General features: G+C 41.7%; 1 protein-coding gene across 1 annotated transcript in view; it reads right to left on the reverse strand.

The window, feature by feature from the left end:
- The window catches only part of samd10b (sterile alpha motif domain containing 10b), a 41,910-nt gene that overhangs the window by 11,065 nt on the left and 6,025 nt on the right, over positions 1-24,820 (reverse strand). Inside the window, exons 2-3 of the mRNA XM_079359000.1 lie at positions 12,648-12,832; positions 2,168-2,336 (exon numbers count right to left, since the gene is read on the reverse strand). Of these exons, the coding sequence (XP_079215126.1) occupies positions 2,168-2,336; positions 12,648-12,832 (354 nt within the window). The remainder of the gene's footprint in view (positions 1-2,167; positions 2,337-12,647; positions 12,833-24,820) is intronic.

Consider the following 24,820-nt stretch of genomic DNA (forward strand, 5'->3'; position numbering starts at 1 on the left):
AAACACTACAAGAATGTCCCACGAAGACGACTGCACTTGGTCTGCACTTGTGTTTCTGTGAATGTGTGTTTCTGTGTACAAATGAGACAAAGCTGATGAATGGAGCTCAAAATCCATTCCCCTCAGACAGACTTAATACAGCTCCTAATAATTGCCCGCAGATAGGGAAAGTAGTGCTATGAGAGGGAGAAAAAGAGACACAGAAACAAAAGGCGTCTCCAAAGAGATCGCTTCTCTCAATTTGGCTTCAAAATAAATTGCTTATTAACAATGTCTGTGGGCAAACAGGATGCACTTCTGCCTAGTCTAGGACAATAATAACACTCAAAACAAGAAGCAATGGAAGTGGGAGGAAGATAAAGACTTCCTCTGAAAAGGGCAACCTTTAGAATATGCTTTTATAGTCGACCAAATCATCCCCCAAAAAGCCTCGACACTTTATAACATGTCCTTCTGCTTGTAGTGTGTAGCCACATGTCAAACATTCACTTTATTTCCTTTTCAGAACTTTAGGGTCTGTCTCTATCTCCTGTTTTAAAAGCATGAACATCATCTGGATATAATACCAAACAAAGCAGAGGATCTAGGATGGTACTGCAAGCTGTACGTATTTGCATCAGGAGCTGGAATGGGATACAGTCAGCAAGACCACATCTGGGTTTGCACTGGCCTTCTTGTGTGTATTTATATTGAATCTATAGAGGTTGCAGTCATGAAAAGTCATCTGCACATCAGCTAAGGACAGCAGATAATACTTTGTGGCGGTTAAAGCTGCTGACCTGCAGTTTAAAAAGTTTCCAATGACAGTACAGACAGAAGACAGACCACTATGCGTCTGATGCAAGACAAGTGATCAGGTGACATCATTTTCAAAACTCATCTTTTACAGGCCACATTATTGACAGCAGCTTACAGCAGGACCTTCGCTCGTTGTGACTTTTAGTGACTTTACATTCTTGATGTGATTTTTGCACCCCAAAAAAAAAAAAAAAGATTGAAATTGGAGAAGTTATAAAAAAAAAAAAAAAAAAAAAAGGAAAAACATAAACACACAGATAAATGTGAAAGGACGAGGCACTGAGGACGCCGCACTGATCTCCCCGGGCAGCCCGTTGGATTCAGCCCGTTGGATTGTAATGGTGCTCTCACTCAGAGAGAGACAATTACTTCTGGGTCACTGAACCAAGATGATGCAGACACAGAATCCTTTTCTGAGAGCCTGCATCCTTTTGTGTAGGGACTTTGTCAGTAGAACATTTATTGATGCGGATCTTTGATTGTGACCATATGCATCCACAACAAAGAATCGTATTCAAACAACATTTGCACAAGAAAAGACAGATGCTAATAACGCCGGCAACATGGAATCCAGCTGGTCATCAGCAAGTGAATACATAAGGATAACAGGATCTAAGCCTCCATCCCTCTCCGTCTGATTGTTTGAGAATACATAAATACAAATGATCAGATCAGAGCTGCTGTGGTTATGAGAGAGGCAGCATTGTTAGCCCTGAAACCACTGTGTATGCATGTGACTGTGTCAGTGTATGTAAGAGAGTGGTGGCCGACACTACAGCACAGAACAGCGGTCTGATGTCTTGGAGAGGACAAAACAGAATCCCCTCTTCTGTCTAGTTCATGTGGCTCTGTCCGTCAGTGTTGGGGTTTATTTGTGTATATGCAAGCCCGTACATCAGGCTGGGCTTTCAAACAAATAAAAGTGTGTGAATGTGTTTGTGTTTTTTTTTCCTAAGTCGAAACACGATAACACCCCTTTTTTTTCTGCAGCTTTTCCTTTCTTCTCCAAAAATAGGCTGCACTACTTCTGTTACCGCACATGAATGCCTTTTAAATCTCCTTTGCAGAGATTTGGGTGTAAACCTGTTTCCAGTTGAAAAGGCTAAGCCGTGGAAGCACGGACCTAAAAATAAAACTTGTGTGACATTTGGTAAGCCTTTTATGGCTTTGGTTTGCAATGTCAAAGGCGCGTCAGTGCTGTGCTTATTAAAGGGGGAAAAGGTCAACGACTGAGGTGTGAGGAGAGCAACATCTACAAGATCACTTTTGTAGGCTCTTTCTATGAATGTTGCATGATTTGTAGTGTAAAAAAAAAGCCTTCATATCAAGTAATATCGTGTGTGTGTGTACATTTTCACGTGCAGTATACCTGTGATGGCGTGATGGGAGAAGGCCTCTACGTAGGTCAGGTAGTTGTGAGGACAGTGTTTCTTAAGCCACTTGCAGACATCCTGCTGAGTCCACAGCACCACAGGTTTGGACAGGCTGGACAGAGTAGGACTGGTGTGATACACAGTGAAGGCCTCGCCTGGACGCAACTGAAACACACAAAAAAATCAATAGACTTTCTATTAGAGCTCTTTCTCCAGGCATCGATTAAACTCCTAAAAGCTCAGCTCTGTTCATCAAAATGAGTTATTTAAAATGTTCTATTTCTTTGCTTTCATTTGGAATGCATGGATCTATAAATATGCAAATAGACCCCACCTCTAAATCTCAAACTGTCTCTCTGCCACTGGGCCTGCAGCTCTGCTCCAGTGGTCACATCAGAATGGCCATTAATTTTATCCTCTGCAATGTTACTTTGGCTTATTTATAACCAGAAAAAAACGTGTTCAATGGTAAGATAAAACGTACCATATGTCAGCTCTGACAAGTTCACATGAAATCTTACTTGTGAAAGTTACTTTCAATAACTTAACTTACTTTCATTTCAAATCTGAAATGTGCAGTCATGCTTATTTCAGGCTGTCTTGCCCCCTATTTTTAAAACACTAGGACATTTACTATTTTTAGTCTGTATTGTTCGTATCTGTATCCTACTTTTAGTCTGTCAATCATAATTAGGAGTAGGACAAAATGTTGACATGGCAATATATTGTCCTGCTGAACTGTGATACCATTTTTGAATGCCGTCATTATTTTTTAAAAATATGGTGTTTCAAACAGATTACCCTCACTACATCTGACCTCTCCTGACTCCTCATTGTGGTGTGCTACTGACAAGAATGAAAAGTTCAGTGAGAGGAAGTTTTGGGTTTTTTTTGCCAAAGAAAACGCTGACAGTGGGGTCAAAGAAGACACAGGAGACGATAATATCGAACAGAGGTAAGAAGAAGTCGCAAAGTTGTCTATATAATATATCAGTTATCATGGTAGCATGAGAGTATCATTATTGTGGGATGCAATTATTATCCAATAATCCATAATATCCTGCTGCATTCTCACAATAGCTCACTCAGGCTGCAGTAAAGGAGGCATGCAGGAGAAACTTTGGACGAAGTCCGAGTTAAACATTTGGCTGTTTGCATTCGCACATACAGCTCCTTCTGGAAATATCAGGAATTTCCTGCAAGTGTGAAAGCCCTACAACAGTCTCATTTTTAAGTTCCCTTCAGACTACGCCAACAGTAAAACAACCATATTGCTGCACAAACTTGTTTTTTTAAATGTACATTTCATATGGACTGCACTAGCATAGTTTTAATCCACTTAAAGCGCACCACACAACGAGCACACTCCCCTTGTCCCACACACATGAATACACTGATGCTAGACAATGCCCCGAAAGTATTTTTCCTCAGGATCTGATGTAATAGACTCCCAAAACAATAGCTATGCCTTAATAAGCATATGCTTTTTCATTGTTTGGTTGTTTTCTGGAATAATAACCTCGTAATTGCCGTAGCCTGCTTAAACGCCTCATGCTGAATTTTCTCATTAAAGTCAAATTAGCCTGGATGATGCGTTCTAATGCCATAGTTTGCAACCAAATCCTTTGTGGTAGTCTGGGGAATTACACATAGAAAGCATGCATAGTGCGAATAAAGTCTCTTAAAAGAAAACAGCTCAAAAGAGGTCTTTTGAGAGATATTCAACAGCAGTGTTGTCTTTAATTCACTGCACTTACAGCCCAAAAAATGACATTATTTTTAGCCATCTACAAATTTTGAAGAGTTTCTAAAGTGGGAAACAAATCAAATTCACATAATGAGCACAAATGTCACCTAAATGTATAACAAACAGAAGGTGAAAGCTTGCAGGCACAGAGGAGAAAACAGATGCTGAACTTTCCATTAAATATGAACAGCCTGTTATTACCTCACAGCCCTAATTTAGAGAGACGCGTGTTAATTCCTCGGCGTTTCACACCTTACATTTTTCAAATTCTTTACAGTGTTTGGCCCCTCGGCCCCTCTAAACATCGGTAACTTCACATGATACAGTAATTACATTCCAAACACAAAATTGGTCGTGTTGCATCGTGGCTTCTGCGGTCTGAAACAATTCTTCATTATTCAGTCAACACCACATTAGTGTGAGCTGTCAGCTGTATTCTTCAACTATGAAAGCATATCTTTATTCCTCTCATACTCAATTCCTCTCTGTGTTCCTCTTCAGACACCTCGCTTTGCCCCCTCTCATTGTCAGACAGCTGGCTCTTCTTTGTTTGTGGCAGCCATGTGCCGGGAATTAATATGGACATTAATAAAGTCAGAAGCCGTTCATATGGGCAGAGAACACAAACATTCCTTGTCCCTTCAGCTTTCTCTTTCTCTCTTGTGGCCCATACTCTCATATCTAATCCATTCATTCATGCTCTGACTGAGCCAACTCCACAACAAAGGCTTTGGCTGATTTTCAACAGCAAACACACAGAGCTGCTGCCAAACGTTTCACTCCATAACTAACTGCATATAATGGGATTATGTATACTGAAATGTCAAACATACAAACATAACTCGCAAACATTCTTGAAGTTTAATATCCAGGTTTCTCATGGCTGCTTTTCTTGTTAATGACACAAAGACATGCTCAACAGAAAACCTCAAAAACTGAATTGGTGAAAGACGTAGGTTGATTCCTGTTTTCATCTTTGCGTTCTGCTGTAATAACATCTCCTCCTGTCAATTTAAGCATCAATCAGCGCTATCGAGTCCTGGCTGATACCGGCTTTGAGTGTGCTCTGCTTTGTAGGTTCTTAATTGAAAACAACTCACTGTCTCCGCTCCAGTGTGTTCGCGCTTTCCTAATTACACACACACTTCTACCCTGACTCAACAGAGCGCTGAAGCCATTTTATTAACCCAAATCTACTACTTGCCCCCTTTCATTAATTGCTATTGAGCTGGAAGAGATGTGGAAAGGCACTCTTCTGACAGGATTGGTCGACAGAGGTTTAAAATGTTTCCTAATCAACTATAAAGTTTTAATCCTCTAGATTTAACATCTACAACATCCATTTGACATCGTTCAGAAAATGTCAGTGAGTGAGGGTTGCAAATGCCTGATCCATCATTGGGCTAATTTAACAAGAAAAGTATTAGTGTCTTGATCAAGTTTGTGTGCTCTTGGTCAATATGTTTTATTGCTTACTGGCTGCAAATTTAATAACATATTGACGTTTGTACACAATGCATCACGCTGCAATAACCAGGCAATTAGCCAAGCTTAGCATTAAGACTGGTTAGTGTGGTTTCCTGTTTTTCCCCCCAGTCTTTATCCTAAGCTAAGCTACTTGGATGCTACATGTAGCATCATATTTGATATACCGACATAAGAGAGTATCCGACATAAGTGTCCAAATATGATCAACCATAAAAAAGGAATTTGTCTTGGTGTATTAGTGCAAAACATTTACCCTATGTCAAATAATTTTCAATGGAAAGAGTCCACAAGAAAGGGAGGTGTTAGTGATGGGGGGCTAAGGGTCACTTCTTTAAGGTAGATTTCATTTGCTTGCTTACGATTTGTACTTTAAAAAAAAAACCCCAAAAACTGCACTTTCTTGAACTGCAAAACATCAAGAGCAGAGACGGCATGTTTTATTGACACAAGAATCCTCTTTCACATGAAAATACAACCATTTATTTGTAATGTCTTAATTAATCATTATTTGGTAATGTGATGAGTCACAAATCTGCAAAACATGTCATGAACACATCTAGATAGAGTGCAAAGACAGTGTGTGTAGTAGTGGTTGTTGCCACTGAGTGAGTAATGGTCTTCATCATCAAGAAGCCAGACATAGAGGAAATGGACTGATAGTTCCTCATCATCCCTCCTTTTTTATCTTTCCTCCCTCGCTCCTCTTGCCCTGTTCTTCAGCCATCTATCAGACTGTATCTCCTCTGGCCAGCTCTCTGTCGTCCCCGTTCACCCTTCGCTGCCTCCCCCACTCCTCCCGAGACCTACTTCTGTCCGACGGGAGGAGCACCCTCATTTATTACGCACAGGAGACGAGGGGGAAGAGATGGGGCAAGAGGAGAGGTTAGGCATTGGCAAAGTGGAGGCTGTATATGGAGCGGAAGTTTAATGAGAGGAGGATGACAGAGAGGGGGAAAGAGATAGACGGGAGAGTAGAAGCTAGTGGCGATATTTACTCTGTCAGCACTAAAATAGCTTGCACAGTCAGCCAAAACTTTGGTGCATTTACTGTAGCCCTAATCCTTCTATAACCTGCATTTAACATTTACATAGTTAATGTTTCTTCCCATAAACTTTTTTTTGTTTCAGGTCAATCTGTGCTTCCTTGATGAAAGTTTGAAAGAGCTGACAGAAGAATTAAGTCTTTACAGAAAAAAGTGGAGCCATAGTCAGGAGGGTACAAAGGGTACAGCTAGCCTAGCTCTGACATAAAGCAATACAGTTAAAAGGGGAAAAAAACTAATGAACAAATTTATTTGTGTATGAAAGAATATCCTATCTTGTCCCTTGTGACAAAAATTAAAGATGTTTTTTCCTGTTTTGGTAGCTTAGCATACAGACTGGAAACAAAGGGACATTTCTGCTCTCGCTCTGCATAGGTAATAGGTAAAGGTAATAAGTCTATCAGAGGCAGGTACAGTATGGTCCTTCAAGTGGGCGGCACAGGTTCAATATCTGACCCGCTGTACTATCAAATAAAGAAAAAAAAAACGCGCCGACAAGTCAAATTTTTTCATGCTGTTCGTGCTAGGCTAAAAGCTAATGGGCTACTACTCTTATTACCCCAAAGTGTTGACTTGTTCCATTAGTGTGACTTTATCTTAATGGAACTGAAGAAATTGTATACATTAAAATGAAAATAGTCATTACTTCATTCATACATAACTGATAATCCAAGTTTTTTCTCTTTTGCTTCCCCACATGTGTGTGTTCTAGACATGTTTAAGGTCTGTTTAAGATGTGCTCCTCACGATTCTACAGAAAAGGGCGTGGCCTCGGTGTACTGTCAAACTTTGACTTTACCAGAAATCCAACTGTATAACGCTTGCTGCTTGGCCACGTCTTGCGGTTGGACTCCCGCGGTCGCAACACACCCCAACATGCGCTGAGTGCTTCGGGCCCTTCATCACCACTTGCGGTTTTATTCACACTTTATACACTTGTTTGTTTCCTTGAGCAGCTTATTTGTCCTTCTGCGCTTACTTTGTTCATCATGTCTCTGACCCCTCTCTACTTGCTCCTCATAAATTTCACTCTCACCCTGCATGACATCCCCCTTCTCCTGACTGTCCTCGCCTTTTTTCTTGTTTGTCCATTCGATCTTTCTTCTTCCCTGCCTTCTGTGCACTTTTTTGCCGATTAAAGTGCCTGTGTTCCTCTGTGTGTGTCCTTGTGTGTGTACATACCCTGCCTCTTAGAGTAGATAAATCTGGGATTAGCCAAAAGTCAAAGGAGCGTGGGGAATACTTAAAACTTACTCTCTGTGTCCGATCACGCTCTTCAATGCCTGCCGCTGTATCTGCACGTCCGTACCCTGCCTGAGATTGATCAATATAAGAATGTAAGTCCGTGTGTGTGTGAGTGTTTGAAAAGAGGATCTTTGTTTTATGATCTGCAAAACCATGTACTGCAGCCAACACCTGACTGTTCATATCTGCTGCACATCTTACCGGGCTGTCACTTCACTGGTCCACAGGATGCTAAACTCTCCTCGTCTATCTTCTTTGTATTCTCTGCTGTCTGAACTAACAACTCTCTCTGTCCATCTCGGCATCTCATGCACAGAGTTACCTCTTGCTTTGCTGTCATCATGCAATCAGATCGTCAATCATTTTTCTCAAATTCAAAAGACCCTGACAGATCTTGACATATGATCTGCCACAGCTCTTATTTCATCCTTTCCTTTATCCCTCTCCATTGGGAACACTGAATCCTCCCCCCCGTCCCTGACAGCGTCTGTTGCATCATTTAGCACTCTCGTGTCTTGCTGCTGTGTTTAGCCTTGTGCATGAATGTGTTTGTGAATATGTTTGTGTGAGCTTTTTCTGTATGTGTATACTTGACTGTGACTGTGAAAGAGAGAGTGTGTGAGCTTGGGAACTGTCAGCCTCTTTTAGCTTTTTTTTTTTTTTTTTTTTTTTCTTACAACTCTGCCTTTGGTTGTCCTCAGGACTCAGAGATTGTAAATGTCTTTACACTCGTGTGAATATGAGCCGACTCGCAGTGGGAGGACAAAGGGCCAGATGGGATTTTCACAAAGCTCTCTATTTAGCATGAGTCAAACATGTGTCTGGGATGGAGCAACGCAAGGACGATACAGGCAAAAACATTTCTGCCTCACTGCCTGTAGCTCTTTTATTTTTATTTTTCTCTGCTGCTTTTTTTTTACGCCTAACTCTTCACTCCATTGCATCATCACAACACAAACGTAGTAGGAGCAAAAAAATTACATAATTTTGTCTTCGCCCGACAAAACAACGTTAATGAGCATTTTCTTCTGTGGCTTAGCTGACGTGGAAGCAATACAGCGATTCTTTTTCTTATTTCAGTCAAGGTTGAATGTTAAAAGTCGAGCAGGTTTTTGGTGACACACAAGCTGAACTTTCCACCTGATAATGCCTCTAAATGAAAAGTTAGAGGTTCACAATGTGGTTAGATTGCTCCCTGAGGGTGACATGATTTACATAGTCAACTTTCAGTTCAAACAACTAAGCAATAATTGAGAAATGCCTCTCAACAGCCCCACTGAGAACACCGTAAGAACCATCCTCTTGGTACATAATAAACTCATGGGACAATGAACATTACTACTGAACTACAGAATGAATGAGTTTGACATTTAAACATTTTATGGGTACAATAAAATGGTCTGACCTTAAAAGTAAAGTCAGGAATCATAATAGTCAGTAAGAGTCATCCTCACGTCTGTACAAAGTTTCACTGCATTCAGGAATTATTGAGGTATTTAAGTCCAGTTCTGAGTGTTGTACTGAGCCCACTGAAACAGCCAAACTGTAAAGATGGAGATAGCAGATAAATGTACCCTACAATGTCAAATGCATTAAAGAAAACTAAAGTAGGGTTGTAAAGATTAATCGTGGGTTATAAATCGATTCAAAGGTGTCAAGATTCACATCGGTAAAAAAAATGAATCGCAGCAATACGGTGATCATCGGCAGCTGTAGAGCATCAATTGTAACCAGCAGGCGTTATCATGGCAGCCAAGAAGCCAAACAATACTAACATGCAGGTCTGTAACCTCACTCGCCCAAACGAGTGCAAGAGCTAAAGAGATTACGACGTGCATTGGTGTTTTCATTAAAAAAAAATCAAAGGAATCTTTTTAAGTCTCATTCTGTAAAATCATGAGATCATGAGATCATGAGATAATCGTATCGTGAACCCAGTATCGTGAATCGTATCAGGAGTTTAGTGGATCGTTGGATCCCGACAGATAACCAAAGGCTCTGGGTAGCCTAACTCTGTAAAGCTCAGCATGTGTGCACACAATGACACTAAGAAATATATTTAGTAGCTTTCATGTATGGAGCAGAGATTATCACTGTGGCATTGAGTTGATGTCAGTGTAGTGGGAGACATTTAGTTGAGTTTGACGTTGTTAAATTATATTGTTAGATACCAAACCTAAGCAAGCCAACATGACAATCCCACCTACAAAAACCAAAGGTAGACTATACATTCAGATTCAGCTGATCACTAACATAATGTGCTGCAGTAGAGATGGCCGCCTTTAAAACACAAGGTGGATCTTTATACATTTCGCACAAAGAGTTTAAAAATGAGTTTGAATGCCTTGCATAGAGTGTTCGTCTTCTTTCCCTTCTTTTGTTCACTGCCCTGTATTGATGTAAGCTGAAAAGGTCAGCTGCTGTATTCTGTAATGAGAAGGGAAAATAACCGCCAACCATTTTTTTTCCCCTCATTTGCCCACCCAGCACGACAAATTAGAGAATAAGGGCCTTCATTTCTGTTACAGGCTTGGTTTTGATACGGGGAAAGAAAGCACAGTGGCTGCTGTTATTTGTAAAATAGTGTGACTGTTATTCAACCTATAACCCAAGTCTTCTTTAAGGCTCACCCACAAGCTGTGTGTCAGTCAGCAAAATGAGCCACTCACAAAACCCATCTGGCTGCCCAAACAACAGCCAATTCAAGGGGGGCACCCAGGTTACTCCGGCTACACAATGAGTCTTTTTTGAAATGTCCTACTAACAGATAGGTGTGCAAACACGTCCACCTGCAGCGTTCACTGAGTTGAAAACTGCCGGTGAGGGGTGGCATCATTTCAACTGTATAAATGACATATCTTAGGGGCCCTCATAAGGGAATAAACACTATTTTGCAACCTTCCTGATTTTCTATTTCTTGCTTCATCTAAAACAAGTGTCATTGTATCATTTGTAAATAATGTATTTTTGCATGTAGATAACAAAACTGGCAGAGTGTTTGTGCTTGTCTGTTTGTGTGTACCCACCTATACTGCAAGAACATGTTTAGAGCTTCTGGGCAATGACAGCCATGTTTGCACATGAACAACAATCCTGTCTGTCTGGTGTGCATTAACTGTATACTGTGTTCATGTTTGTGTGAAGGAGTTTGCATCAGACTGAATCCCACTCTTATTTACAGAAGCTGAGCTGGATTTCACTTAACTGACTCCCTCATTATTATAGCGGCTGTGTGCACAACCAGCGTAATGGAGAATAATCTAATCATCACTCCTGAGAGAACTGGACACACAAACATCAGTCCACAAAAGCTGCACAGACACGCGCGCACGTCCATACCCGCACATTCTGGAAAATGCGGCTGCACAAAAGAGACATTGTCACATTCTCGTGAATGCGCAGACACACACACACACACACACACAGGGAGAGCTGGACTGCTCTCCCAGTTGTTGAATTATGCATTAAGAGGCTTGTTGCCACAAGGAAATGATAAGCCCTACTTCTCATGGTATAGCGGAGGTTTAATTATCCAGTCCCTGTGTAATCACATGGAAACAGCTTCCCACTCGTCTTTTATTAAGCCTTTTATAGCTTTTATAGCTGAGGGGGTGCTCTTTTATGAATTATTGAATATTCTTACAGTGCACATGTTCATATTACAGCATTACTGGGGGAAACTTTTTCACAGGCAGAGGGGAGACTAAACAAATGACCTCCACTAAGCTATCTGCTCTGTCTCACGTTGAGAGTAGGTTGTTGTGTCACATGCTTTTAGGTCGAACACAGGCGAAATGCCTTAAAATAGACGATTGTCTTTTCCTTCAGCCTCTCTCTGGTGCCGCACAGATGGGATACTTTGCACGAGAGCGATGTGCGGCAGTAAATGAAGCTCTCACTGATGTGCTTACATTTTAAAGCTGTGCAAATTCAGTTAAATTGCCAGTCAGTTCTGTTCAGGCTGTTGCTGAATTTGGGAGATTACTGGACGTAAATGAGATTTTAGGACTTAAACTACATATCCTATATTTCAAAGAGTCGATGTGCTGCACAGTACGTGCTCCTTTGTACAACATGTTACATCACAAGTAGTGAGGTAACAGCTTCCGTACCACTACTCCATTACATAACCCCTCCCTGTTGGTTATCTACTACAGACTTAAGAGGGGCGAGCATCACGAACAGGAAAAAGCAATTAGCCTCCTTGATGTGGCTGATGTTTGACAGCTCGAGATGGAGCACAGGGGACGACACAATAATGTTCTGTCTGGTCTCACTAATGCTAACATAGTATCTGACCCTGTGAACATACAGAATGTGTCCATTAAGGTCTACAGAGCTTTTGTACAACATCAGCTGGACACACTGCTATGAAACAGACAGAGCTTTTATGAGATGCTCCTTCATTCACACTGGACCATATTTAATTAGAGCACTGGTTTTTTTCAATGGCTCTGAAAAAAAGATGAAGACCCAAACATGGGCATCAAACGAGAACATCTTCATTCAAACAAATGTCAATTATACCATTACATTAAGACTTTTAATTCCAAACTGACGACCAAAACAAACCCTCAACGTGAAACGGCTCAATGGAATTGTCATTGCCAAAATGGAGAGGATATGTTATATGAGGTCTGAATCTGACAATAAGTTCTCAAGGAGTCGGGTTTGTTGAACCACTTAAAAGAAAACTATGAGGGCTTAGTGTGATGTCTGGACCATGTCTTCTTAATTTGTAGGTCCATTGCCAAGCTTTGTCTTTTTTTCTCTTGACCCTTTGCTCTCATCTTGTTTGCAAACCCACTGTTTGGTTTACTCTTCATACATCTTTACCATCTATATATGAATATAAAAAGTTGTATTTGGTTGAACCGACACTTAAGTGGAAACTCATTTTCAAAATGTAGCCCTCTTCCACTCAGCCTCTGTTCGGTGTTTGTGGATATCTACCTGGATGCCCTCTGTGCCAGGCTGCTGCAGGAGTTTGACGGTGCGGGTGTGTGCTGTGTTCTGGCCACGGCCATCGTGCCAGGTCAGGTTGCTGCCTCCGGCGCGACGCGGCAGCTGGTAGCTCAGCTCTTCAGCAGACAGCGTGTGCTCCAGGGAGGCACGGCAAAAACTGAAGCTGGACGCCGCTGATGGGAGGGGAAAGAGAAGAGGAGGAGGAGAGAAAAACAAAAAGAACAAACATACAAAGATTATAGGCACACAGTTTACAGTCGTTGTTTCAGGGGTTTGACTATACATAGTCCATGAACTGAGCAACAGGGAAAAAAATATAAATAATTGATAATCCTCTAAGAGCTAAACAGGCTGCATTCACTTCAGATTACATGCTTTGTGTGCCGACTCTCATACAGAAACAGACAGATGGTGGTTTTGGGGATATAGTGGGCAGCAGTGCTCTACTGTGATCTCCAATTATTCTGAGTGCATATTCACAAGGGCAGCGCATGATTTTTGGAACAGTATCTTTCTTGCTAGATTAGTCCTTGATTATTTAAATCCTCCATCATGAATATTTGATTTCGTTTCGTCCATATCCTCTGTCTATCAATCCTTACTTTCCCTCCCAGAACTGAGAGTAAGCTGTGAGAGAGCCGGGCAGACATGTTGTCAAATTAGGGTCAGGGTACGGTTCCCAAAGAGCCATCCAGAGTAATGTGAATGACGAAAGAGGATCTGACTGAACAGAGGTGCACGTGACTTCATAGCCGAGGCGGAAGAAGTATAACAGGTAAAATTGGCTATATTCACAGTTAGAACAACTTTCTCTGAGCTCCTCCAATCCAAAAAGAGAGTTGAATCAACAAATGGAATAATGGATTCCAACATTAGTATGATGAGTTAATGAGAGAGCAACAGAAACACAGATTAGAGAGCGGAGGGAAGGAACAAGGGCGACAAACTGTTGCATTCATTTCTTTAAAACATTTCTTAAAAAAAAAAAACAGAAATATGACGAAGAACGTTTTAGAAAATCTTAATTTCATCTCCTACCAGTGACGTTTTTATTTTCCTCTCTTCTCCTTCAAAGCCTCATTTTTAAAAATTAGAAATGAAAACGTTTTGAATGTTCTATTTAACGTGCTGTAAGATATCCATTAGTCTATTCACGTTGTGTCTTTATGACACTTCAATCAAAACCCAAAAGGAAAGAAAAACAACATGTGCAAAATACTGAAAGAAGCTTTCTAGATGCATATATTAGAACTAAACAGACCTATGTGCTCCAATAGGGATTGCCAAGCAGCTATGTGGTGAGCTTTACTTTCAAACAAATATACACAGACTGCAGTGGACTGTTTTTGTTTTCTCTGTTTCTCTCTTATAAACCTGCTTGTGGGGGGGAAAAAAACACTTTTTCTCAAGTGAGCAACGTTGAATGCTGAGTTTACACTGGCATGATGGAGGATTGAGAAGGGTGGGGATGAAAAACAAGAGAGGCCTGTCAGAAATCACCGATGTGTAACCTTTTCCGACGCACTTGTGCAGCTTTCCCTCTGTGCACGCCCTCTTTTCCTTTTTCTATATGTTGCCAGTTTTGTATCCTGTGATGCAGTGTGTTTTCTCGTTTTCGCTCTCTCCGCGTGTCTCTTTCTGCTTGGCGGGTCTTTGGGGTCGTCAGGACAAACCCAGCCCCAGCCCTGATGTAATTACTGCCAGTCAGACAGAAGGGGGAGGAGACGGGTGGAAGGAACGCGGGGAGCTAAGCGCCTTGCGACCCTAAAGACCTGCCAATCTCGCAGCAAGAGGCAGGAGAAAACAGCAACAGCGAGAGCAACACAGACAAGAGAGAGGGCTGTAAATTAGCCCGGGATCCACCCTCGCTCACATTGAACTGATCTGGCTATGGTAAGGTAGGGGAGTAAAGAGGAGGAGGCGCCGTGACACGTTAATCGAGCACGAAACAACTTCATTTCACAAGCTGTTAAGGACAGAGCTTTCCAATTATAAGTCGGAGACCTGCCTCCACTTTATCGACATCACTTTAAAGATGGAGATATGCAAGATCACAACTTCTAGGTTCCACAGAAATCTCATTCCCTGCCACAAGGCCAGACCTTGGCGCATTCAGAAGTCATAAAACGAAGACAAAGAGCTCATCCTGCAGGCTTAAACGGACTCAGTTGGCTTAACATCCTGGCAAAAGATGAGGCTGGGAATCTAGAAGCAGTAAATGCCATTAAACATCCATAGAATCCATTTGACGTCTCTAAAACAATGACATTGAAACGTACGCATTCCTTGTTCATTTTTAGCCACAGCTTTGAGAAAGAGCAATGTATTGGTAAAAAAGAATGAAATTAAGGGATTCAGCAAAAAGGCAGTTTTAAAGCACAATGTCTTTAATGCATTTTTTGCCTTTGAGGGCGATTTTAATCTTGCCATTCAGCAGCAGGGGTTATCTGTTACCTGTCCTTGTCTTTCTTAACATGCATTTGATCAGCCTGGACTCTTGCCAAATCTCCCCTGTCCTATTTGTCGCTAACTGGTGTCGTATTATCTCTCACTGCCCTTTCTTGAGACTTTTATCACCTTCAGTGGAGGGATAGGAGAGGAGCGAGAGGGAGAAAGGGATGAAAAGCGCAAAGCGTGATACAGGCCTCTGAGCTGAAATCAGTGAATAATAATATTTTTTTTTTTTTTAAACAAGAAGATGTCTTGTAAATTTAAAAAGCTCAGGTATCTGTGACTTCCTGCTCATATTTTAAGAAGAGAAATGAGGAGGGAATGTGAGGGAACTGTTGGTGTTAGAGGGGCCAGAATCAAGGGCAAAGTGTCAGGCAGGTGTTTGTGTTGGTGTGTTTGTGCCGGGGTAGCGAGGTCAAAAAGACTCAGCTCAGTGGAGTGTAGCTTCATATCACCTCCTCTTCACTGAGCACCTTATCTGCGCACAGTTGCTGCTAAATCTCAGAGGCATTCCCTTTTGAAGAGGTAATTAAGCCGTTAGGTACGGCACCATGGAAGGTCGTTCCAAGCCAAATCCCACCGTAGATTAAAATGGCATCACTGGACATTACTCATCTGACTCCAAATGAGGGGGTCTAAACTAGCCCACGTGGACTATTTTGCTGTGTTGGCTTTTAGATGAAGTTTGATTTTTTGCTTAACCTTGGCATCAACTTCACGGTGTGTTTTTTCCTCATCCTCTTGCATGGAGGATGTGGCAAGTGGTCTGGCTAATCCACTTTGGTCCAGGAGTCACAGAGAGGGTGCCATGGTGTGTGTCAGCAGCGTGATATTGGCATCAGCTCCCTCCCTTTCCCTGTTGAGGGGAACTCAGGTACTCAACTCAAAGATACATTTCTATTTACAGTCCAAGTTGTATATGAAAGAGAAGAGAGGCAGAGAAAAATCATCATCATCCTCTCTCAGTAATCCGTGATGGGGTGAAACGTCCTCATGCAGTGATTTCATGCCTGTGTAACACTTTCAACCTGAAGTCCTAAATATAGCATCAAACATGCTTCAAACAATGCTGCCAACTCGCACTATGTCTAGTACACCTAGCAATGATCCAGATTGGTTGGTTTTACAGTAAAGTGAGAGGTGGAAAGCAGAAAGCTATGTACAACTCTTCCACTCCATCAGAACTGGTCATAACCCCGGGAATCAGGCATGAAATGACTCTGCTTTGAGCGAGGAGGGGGTAAAGAAGAATTGTGTTTAAAGGTTGAAAATAAAAATAAATGTAAAAAACCCAGGGGGCTTTTTCCATGATGCATCAATTAGACATTGCAGAAGTTAAAGACAAGGTAGGTCATTTTCAAAAACTAGCAGGATTTTGAAAGCAGCATTCTGTCAGTTCTCTGTGAATATGTATTTGTATTGCCAGCATGCTTTTGCGCACATCTTTGTAATTTCTTTGGTTTAGTCCAGTGGACTGGAATAAAGCTGCAGAGAGTTTATGGATGCAGCTTTATGGGGGCTGAATTTTGGATTGAAACTAGTGGGCCATCATGGCTTACAGTGCACAGTTTACAGTACGCACTGTACAAAAAAACAGATGGAGTTGGGATTCTGTAAGCCATCAAAGAAGTCCCTCTGCACATCGGGAGACGTCCTTGGCTTTACCTTTTTAAGCCTTGCAGAAACAAAAACAAATGGAAGGTCGTGCATTGAGGGCAGGGTGACTTTTAATCCAACTCTGCAGACAGACAACTCTATTGATTATCCATCACTGTGTCAGAGAACATACAATTACAGATCACTTCAGATAAATCCCTCTCACACACACACTGAAACAGGCATGCACACAAACACAGTGAGCCTCACTCCTTCACCCAAGGCCGCTGGCTGTCATATCCACTCCTGCTCAAAGGATCGTGTTACATGTTTCACACAAGAGAAGGAAAAGGAAGAGTGACACGGGGGGAAAGACGGGATACAAGGGTCTGACATGATCGTGCCCTCTTAAGAGGATGAGGGAATGAAGGGTAAATGTCGCAACAGAAAGACAGTGTATGGGCAACATGACAAGTCAAGGGGAAGCAAAATGAAGAGAAAATTAGCTTTGAAGCTGAAGATGAATATAACTTGCATTAGGGAATGATGAAAAGAAGAAGTGAAATGAGATGAGATCTCGCAATTGTTTTCGTCTCTTCACAGCCAAGCACTCATAAGATGACACAGGAGGACAGATTAGATCTTACCGACAATCGATAATACAGAGTGCAATGATAGAGGAGGAGGGAGGATGAGAATGGGGAGAGAGGAGGTGGGGTGTGATCAGGCTCGATTAACAAGAAGATCAATGAGTGCCTTTACATGTGCATGAGTGAAATGGTCGTCATAGTTTCTGAGGTCAGTTTTTTGTCGTGCATATCATTCAACATTGCAGCTGCTAACATTTGATGCATGCTTTTGGGAATGCTTTTTCATGTTTGCTTTTTCACACTTAAACCAGCCACAAGAGCACAGACAAACTTAAGAAGCTAATAAAAAAAAAAATATCCTTAAGAATTACTCAAACTCCAAATCCAACTCCATATTTGAAATGTGTACTACTCGTTGGCTGTCAGCTGGTGAATCATGAAACTGCCACATGCAGAAGATTCTCTCAAGCTTCAGCTAGCTGTATTTTGATAACTGATCTATTATCATGAGTTGATCTAAGGAGGGGGGGGGGGATCAGCGTGCATGTAAAATGATGCTATAAGAGCAGGCGGCCAAATATTATCTGTGTGTAGTTATATGATCTTGTTTGCAAAATATTGAATTATTATTTGACAGCTATTAGGTCAACCAGATAATCAATCAGTTCACACTCAGCCACACCAGTGCAGCACTCACAGATCATGAAGACCTTTGAAAAATCCATCCAAAGAGAGCTGCAAATGGATTGAGGCATCAAAGGGAATGGAGCGCGTTAAGGAAAATTACACTGAAAGGTTACGCAGGTAAAGCACAGCTTTATGCATGTTTTAGACATTTGGATTTTACATGACACTGTTACCACAAGGAAGTATTTTAAAGGTTGGGTCATCCGGTCTCATTGGTTTTAATGATTTAATACTGCAAAATGTCAACTGCAACAAGTACACACACAAACCACTCTGTCCTATACTCTAACCAGTCCAGAGGTCAGATCTGTTGATGCAGAAGACATTGGAGAATGTTGCATTGTGTTTTCCTAGGTTATGTAGAATTACAGTCATTTCAAAGCTTTCAAATTTCAATGCTAGTTTTCATTTGTCTATAAGACCTGTCATAAAGACCACCCCTTCCGTATTCAGAAAAGAACAGAAAATAATAGAGGGAAAGAAATAAACAGAAGCACATAACTTCTCAGCTTAGATAAGATTGTCTATTTAAATATTTAGTGTTTGTTTACAGCTACTTCTTTATGGCAAAATGTGCTGTCTGAGTAGTAGTGTTTGGGTACATTGTCTAACACCTGAAAAATACACCCTTTCTTTCTTAGCTTAGCACTGCTGTCTGATAAAAGCAAACCCTACATTGACAGCGCGGTTGATATACATTGACATACCATTGCGTGCCTCCATTTCTATATCAAAATCTCAGTTCTCTATTTTAAGTGCAGTTGAGGCTGATCATTTGGAACTAAGAGCTTGAAGCCAGATGGTTTGCTAATGAATTCTTAAGTGATTCAAGCAATCAGAAAGGAAAGGTTTTTGCTCCTTACATGTTTTTCTCGGAACAGAGTTAAAAGGTACGCTGCATCTGCTAGTTGAGTTCACATCACAAATACCTTCAGTGATAGTCTGCAAGGCCGTCCGACAGGGATCCACCACGCTCTGTCTGCTCAACATAGAGAAATTGGCTCCCTTCGCTCTCACCTTATAACTCTGTACATTTGCCCATGACGAGATATCATCATCTGCGGAGAATAATCCGAGCCGAGTGCAACTCCACACCCAAAGCACAGTTATAGCAGTGGACTCGAGCTCATTGTGATTGTCACATGTCTGTAAATCGATGGGGTGCACTCACGCTGTGACCTGGTGAGAGAATAGGATGTAGAGGGTTGCAGCGATCAATACTTTATTGAATGTCCTTAAGCTATCACACAAGTCCCCTACCTTATTCCTGCATGTATATATCACTGTTCATAGACCTCTGTGACACACTGGAGAAGAAACGTCTGAGCAATGGCGTGGCAAAGAAACAAGGAGTCAATAGTAGGTACACACACAAACACTGGCACACAAAAAAAAACCACGAAGGTTATTGAGCACAGAGGGCTCTGCAAACAATGAAGTGGACAAACGACTGATGCAGGGGTTGGTTGATAATCTGCTCAACACTGTCCTTGCATCCCCTGCACAAAGAGTCCAGGATGAGGGGATAAAACAAAATAAAGAGCGATGAAAAAGGAGGAAATAGGCTTATATGGTGGGCGAAGAGCTGGTGGGAAAAAAAGATAAAAGTTTAAGCTTCACAGACGCTGAGAGGTAAACAGAGAACAAAAGAACACAGGGGAGAAAGAAGGGCCAATGAATTTGAACCTGAGATAGACAGTAAGGGAATGAAAATGTCAGACGGGGAGTTAGTTTGAAGATTCATAAACAGCATGAATGATTAGAAACAGCAACACAGCAGCAGCAGAGCTGCTGGCGGGTGCTGGATCCGGCACTTCTTTTGTCAGTCAACTGAAATTTAAAGTTGTTAAGTTTTTGTTGTGCTGTGGTGCGATGTGATCCGAGAAGCTGCCTCTAATCTGTCCCTTGAGAATGCGGTAGAACGAAAGACAGAAGAAAGCGTAGAAGATGTAGAAGTTATAGTGCGGGGCCGCCACACAGTGATACTTGTACTACTGAGACAGCTGAGTGGAAAACAGCAACACTGCCACTGGCAAAACCCATCAAGCAGAGACATAAAGTAACTCTGCTCTATATCCTTCACGCTTTATTTCAACATAGTAAAAAAAAAAAAAAAAAAAAAAAAGATTCAAACTTTGCCAGCTCTCTACTTTCTGTAAACGTGTGCACTTAAGAGATTGAAGAAAATGATGTGACAATGTGAGTCTCTGAGCAGCAGAAGCAGCAGGTGTCTCTGGTGGGAGAATGAATGGTATGAGTGAACAATACTTTCAGGCATGTTGAATACAAGCCCATCAGGAGCCTCCATGTTTTCAAACAGTGAGACAAATTAGCTCACACCTGGGGGGCACTCGCCTATCCTGGACCCCCCTACTTCCCTGCAGTTCTACCTGTCACTGTGAGTCCCTGCAGCATGCTGAGCTGAATGGGGGTATGTCTCTCCAAGCCTAATTGCCATGTTATCAGCTCCTGCACTGCCACTTCGCGAGGGCCTTTCAGTCAGATGGACATGCCAATTACCCCTCCCCCGCTCACACTCCTGTTCTCAATCACATGGTTTCCGGAGGCTGCGCTGTCAGGTACAGACGGCAGCTGGTACGAAGCTGGCACATTGGGGTAAGACAGGGAAGATAGTCAAAACTTTTTGTAGATCTTCACACACATCAATACACATTAAGTCCCAGCAGGAGCCTCTTGTCCAGGCTAGAAGATCCCAGAGGGAGCCTTTCCCTTTTATGCCTTTTTCAACACTCTCACATTCATTCATGCCTTAAATGTGAATAGGAGGAAAAAAAGCAGGTAAAGAGCAACTGGTCACTATAACATGTTGAGCTATGGGGAAGTTTGGTTTGTTTATATAACAGATAGAAAATAATAATACAACAGAAAAAAACACATGTACAACCCAATTATGGGTAAAAAATACTGAGAAACAAGTTATCAATAATCAATGCACAATCTATTCTGAGCATACAAAGAACCACCACAAATTATACAACTCCAAATCAAAGTCAACACAAAAGCATCTGTGGATTCCCACAAAAAAAAACGTAGAAAAAAAGCCAACATGTACTGTTTTGATATCATCAAGCAGATCAGGCATACCACAGAGATATACAGCTTTTACAACCTTATATCCTTTCTGCTAGCCGTAGCTAATGTTAGCTTCAGGTACACAACACAGGACTGAGTTAGCTTTCTTTCAGCTTACGCTGTCATACTTGCGCTAGGTTCTATTAGCTGACTTGTCAAAACGTAGTGTGCATGTGTCAAAAGGAATTAAAATAATACCAAAGTATTATACCATATTGTGTGACTAAACTGGCAACCACCCGACGCTAAAACTGTAAATCTCCTTAATACAATCACTACAGTAACAGTAATTGGGCGATTTAGAAACTACTTCCTTTACCCATTTGCTGTAGCAGATACATCACGACACACCATCAATGTCTGGTTTTCAAACATTAGCTCCCTATTGATAACTCCCCTAATGTTGACTTCTAATGATGCCAGATGTTTTCACAGACAGCACTGTGAAGTAAGGGCTGCTCATGGGGCTTCTCTCAGGAACCCAACAATTAATCAACCTGTGTGTATGCGTGTGTGTGTGTGTGTGTCCATGTCAAAGTGCGTGTGTGTATTTGCTTGTTAAGGCTGACACTGCCACTACTCATGGTGTGTGTCACAGTGATTTTCATTCGTTCTGTTCCAACATAGCCATGCCAGCTCTCATCCCTGCTCTCTCTTCCACTCCACTGAACCCTTTCCCTATTATCGCCCAACTACTCAGACGACAATCACACACACATATAAACAAACACGCATCGACACAAATGTATTGATGTAAAGATATTCCAAATGACCCCCATCGACACATCATGTTAACAGTGGGGCACTAACAGCGCATGCATGAGCAACCCAAAGTCTCCACACTTTTGCACACATATTCCCACACTCTGTGCCATCGCATCGACTCATGTTAATGCACCCCATCATTGTGGGGAATTTTCACTTTTGATTAGAATAAAGTAGAGAGAAGAGCTTTATTTCCAAATCATTAATTATTTCACACTCTTTTAAATAGGGTGCACCCAACCCTTCATATGCATAGTACAGAAACTGCCCTTTTCTCTTGTGTTATTCATTATGGAGTCTTCCAAATCAATTTCTAAAATGTAAAAAAGCTCCACGTCGGCTCTGACGATCCCTTTCAAAAAGCTTCTTTTTTTTTCTTTTTTAAATCTATTGGTGACGGAAATTCTTCCAAACTTTATACACTACTTGTTGTCAGTTTTTGTTCCCACCTGAAAATCTTTGTCTCTTTGCCACAGTTCATTTCTCAGCCCTCAGTGCAAGTGTGCACAAGCAGACTGAATGAACAACATATGTAGGTCGAGTTCTGTGTATGAACTTTTGTGTGTTTTATCCAGCAGGGACCCAAATGCATGCACAGCACCAAGTGACCTGATATGTAAAGTGAGACCAAAACGCTGGGATGACAGCTTAGAGCCTGCCCCTACTAACTCTGACTGACAGCCCTGTAACCTCGGCTGCCTCCCAAGACAAAAGCTTTGTCTTGCCTCCACTTTAACGTCTGTCATTTCAACCACAACATAACAACATTTTCTGAGGCAAAGTTCTTTAAAAGCATTGTAAAAGGACTGGGGTACAAGACAAGAGAGAAAGTTGAACATGAAGAGATAACGTTACAGTGGCACTTTTGACAGACTGATGGTTGTTCCTTTAAGTGACAGTGACAAAAGTCTTACATTGCCCAAGGTGCTCTTTCAAAATCCATAAAGATGTCTAACATGCATCGCTACAAGGTTTTTCAGCCTTTAACTCGTACAGCCTCCGTGACCAAAGCAACTCTAAGGCAATCACATCTTTATCGCCCACTTTAAAAGGCACAAATCCCTCCTAATCTACGGATAAGGTACAACAGCCACATGTCTCTGTGGATTTCAGCAAAATCAGGTCAGAGGGGTGCTGACACTCACAATAGCATTATTGAACACAAAGAGTGAACAGAGTTTCAAAGTGATTTAAAGGAAGCCAAAGACCAAAGTAAAGGATTAAAGAGACCACAAATCCAGAAAAGATGAAAACAATGTAAGAATAATCTTGAGCCTGACCTTAAAAAAAAAAAAACACCAAAATGAAAATTCACTTCTTCTTTCTGTCAAATGGTCAGTGGATGTTGTCCAAAAGAGTAACCGTGGCAATAGCTCAGACATCACTCTGAGAATGAATCATTTATTGGGATGACAGGAGGAGGCACAGAAGGTAGTGAGTTAGATTTTCCCTAAAAGGTATCTCTGCTGTTTAGCCTCCAGGATATTTACTGGGCTGTGATGACATCCAGTAAAGTCACCTTTCATATGTGACTGAAAGGCAGAAAATCCGGTTTTACGTTCACGTGAATGTCATGTCAAAGTAAACATCTGTCAAGGTTGAGGAAGTTGTAAAAATTCTGATAAATATATTTGCAGTGACATGAGACATTTTTTTAATCGTGTCATATGGCTTTAATATCTCTACCAGAGCTTGGGCATTGAGCATGCAAAGGATTGTGGGATTTACATGATTGGGGAGGGGCTTTTAGTATCAGCAGCAGAGAGATGACAAGAGGGAGCTGAGAGAAAGAGGACTGTTGCCAGAAATAAGAGGATAAAAGAGGTGAAAATGGTAAAGAGGAAAAATGAAAAAACAGGCAACAGGCTGGGAATGTTTGAGAATGTGCAAGTCTTAGTGTTAAAGAGAGTCACTGAGAGAGACTGGAAAAAAGCATTTAAACAATTCTTTATCCCCACGTCAGCAGTGGAACTGACACGCTGACACTTGGATGCCTATTGACATGGTAAATTGACGGCCCACTCGAGCAGGACTGTGACAGCCTGCCTCCATAGACCCTGTCAGAGCTGTATTTTCACAGGCCACTATGACGGCACCCATCATTGAAGAGAAAGACAGCAGAAGGTGCACAAAGGGGTGTGCATCAGAAGGTGAACAGTCTAGAGGCGAAACAATTTGAAAAAAAAAAAAAGAAGTGAAATTAGTTAGAGCAAGAAGGGGGTGGAGCAGAGAAAAAGGGGACGACTAAAAGTCTGATAAGACTGGGAGACAGAAACAAAATTGATTTCTATTTTTGGGGGAAGGTATGACCGAGGGCTGGAATGAGTCTAAACATGTTCAATTCCAAAGTCACACAATCACACACACACACAAGTACACACACACACAGACAGTTTTGTGTGCATACAAACTATAGCCCCAGATTATGCTCCTAGATTGCAAGCGGCGATGTAATTGCTTTTGCAGTGGATGAACGTGACTTGTGCTCCTGAGTGCGCGAGGACGTCTGCCTTGTTATGGTGTAGCTGGAGCCATTAGCCGTTCGGTTTAATGGGCAATCTGAACCATGGGCACCACTGACCCCCCGGCACTCAGTGGGAGGAGCGGGCCAGCCTATTAAAAGCGAGTGTGAAGCTCTGAGCTTACCCTATCACACAAGGCCACACTTAATTAGACTGTTTGTTTAGCCGACTCTAATGGGAAGGAGCGTGAGTGGGGGGGGGGAAAGGTTGACTGCTCTCCTTGAAACTGCGGGCTGAAAGACATCTGGCTAAGGATGAGATGAGGGACACCAGGATATCAGTGAATTGGTGCATTATCACATTTTGGCGCTGGCTAATTTTCTCTTTAATCTACGGACAGATGGTTTTGATAAAGACAAACAATGAACAATATTCATAAATTGTAAATTGAGTCATTATGATTCCACAACATAATTACAGCCTAAATAAAAGTAAACAAATCCATTATCTGAAAGGA

The sequence above is a fragment of the Symphodus melops genome (assembly GCF_947650265.1).
Source record: "Symphodus melops genome assembly, chromosome: 13".
In the NCBI taxonomy this organism is placed as follows: Eukaryota; Metazoa; Chordata; class Actinopteri; order Labriformes; family Labridae; genus Symphodus; species Symphodus melops.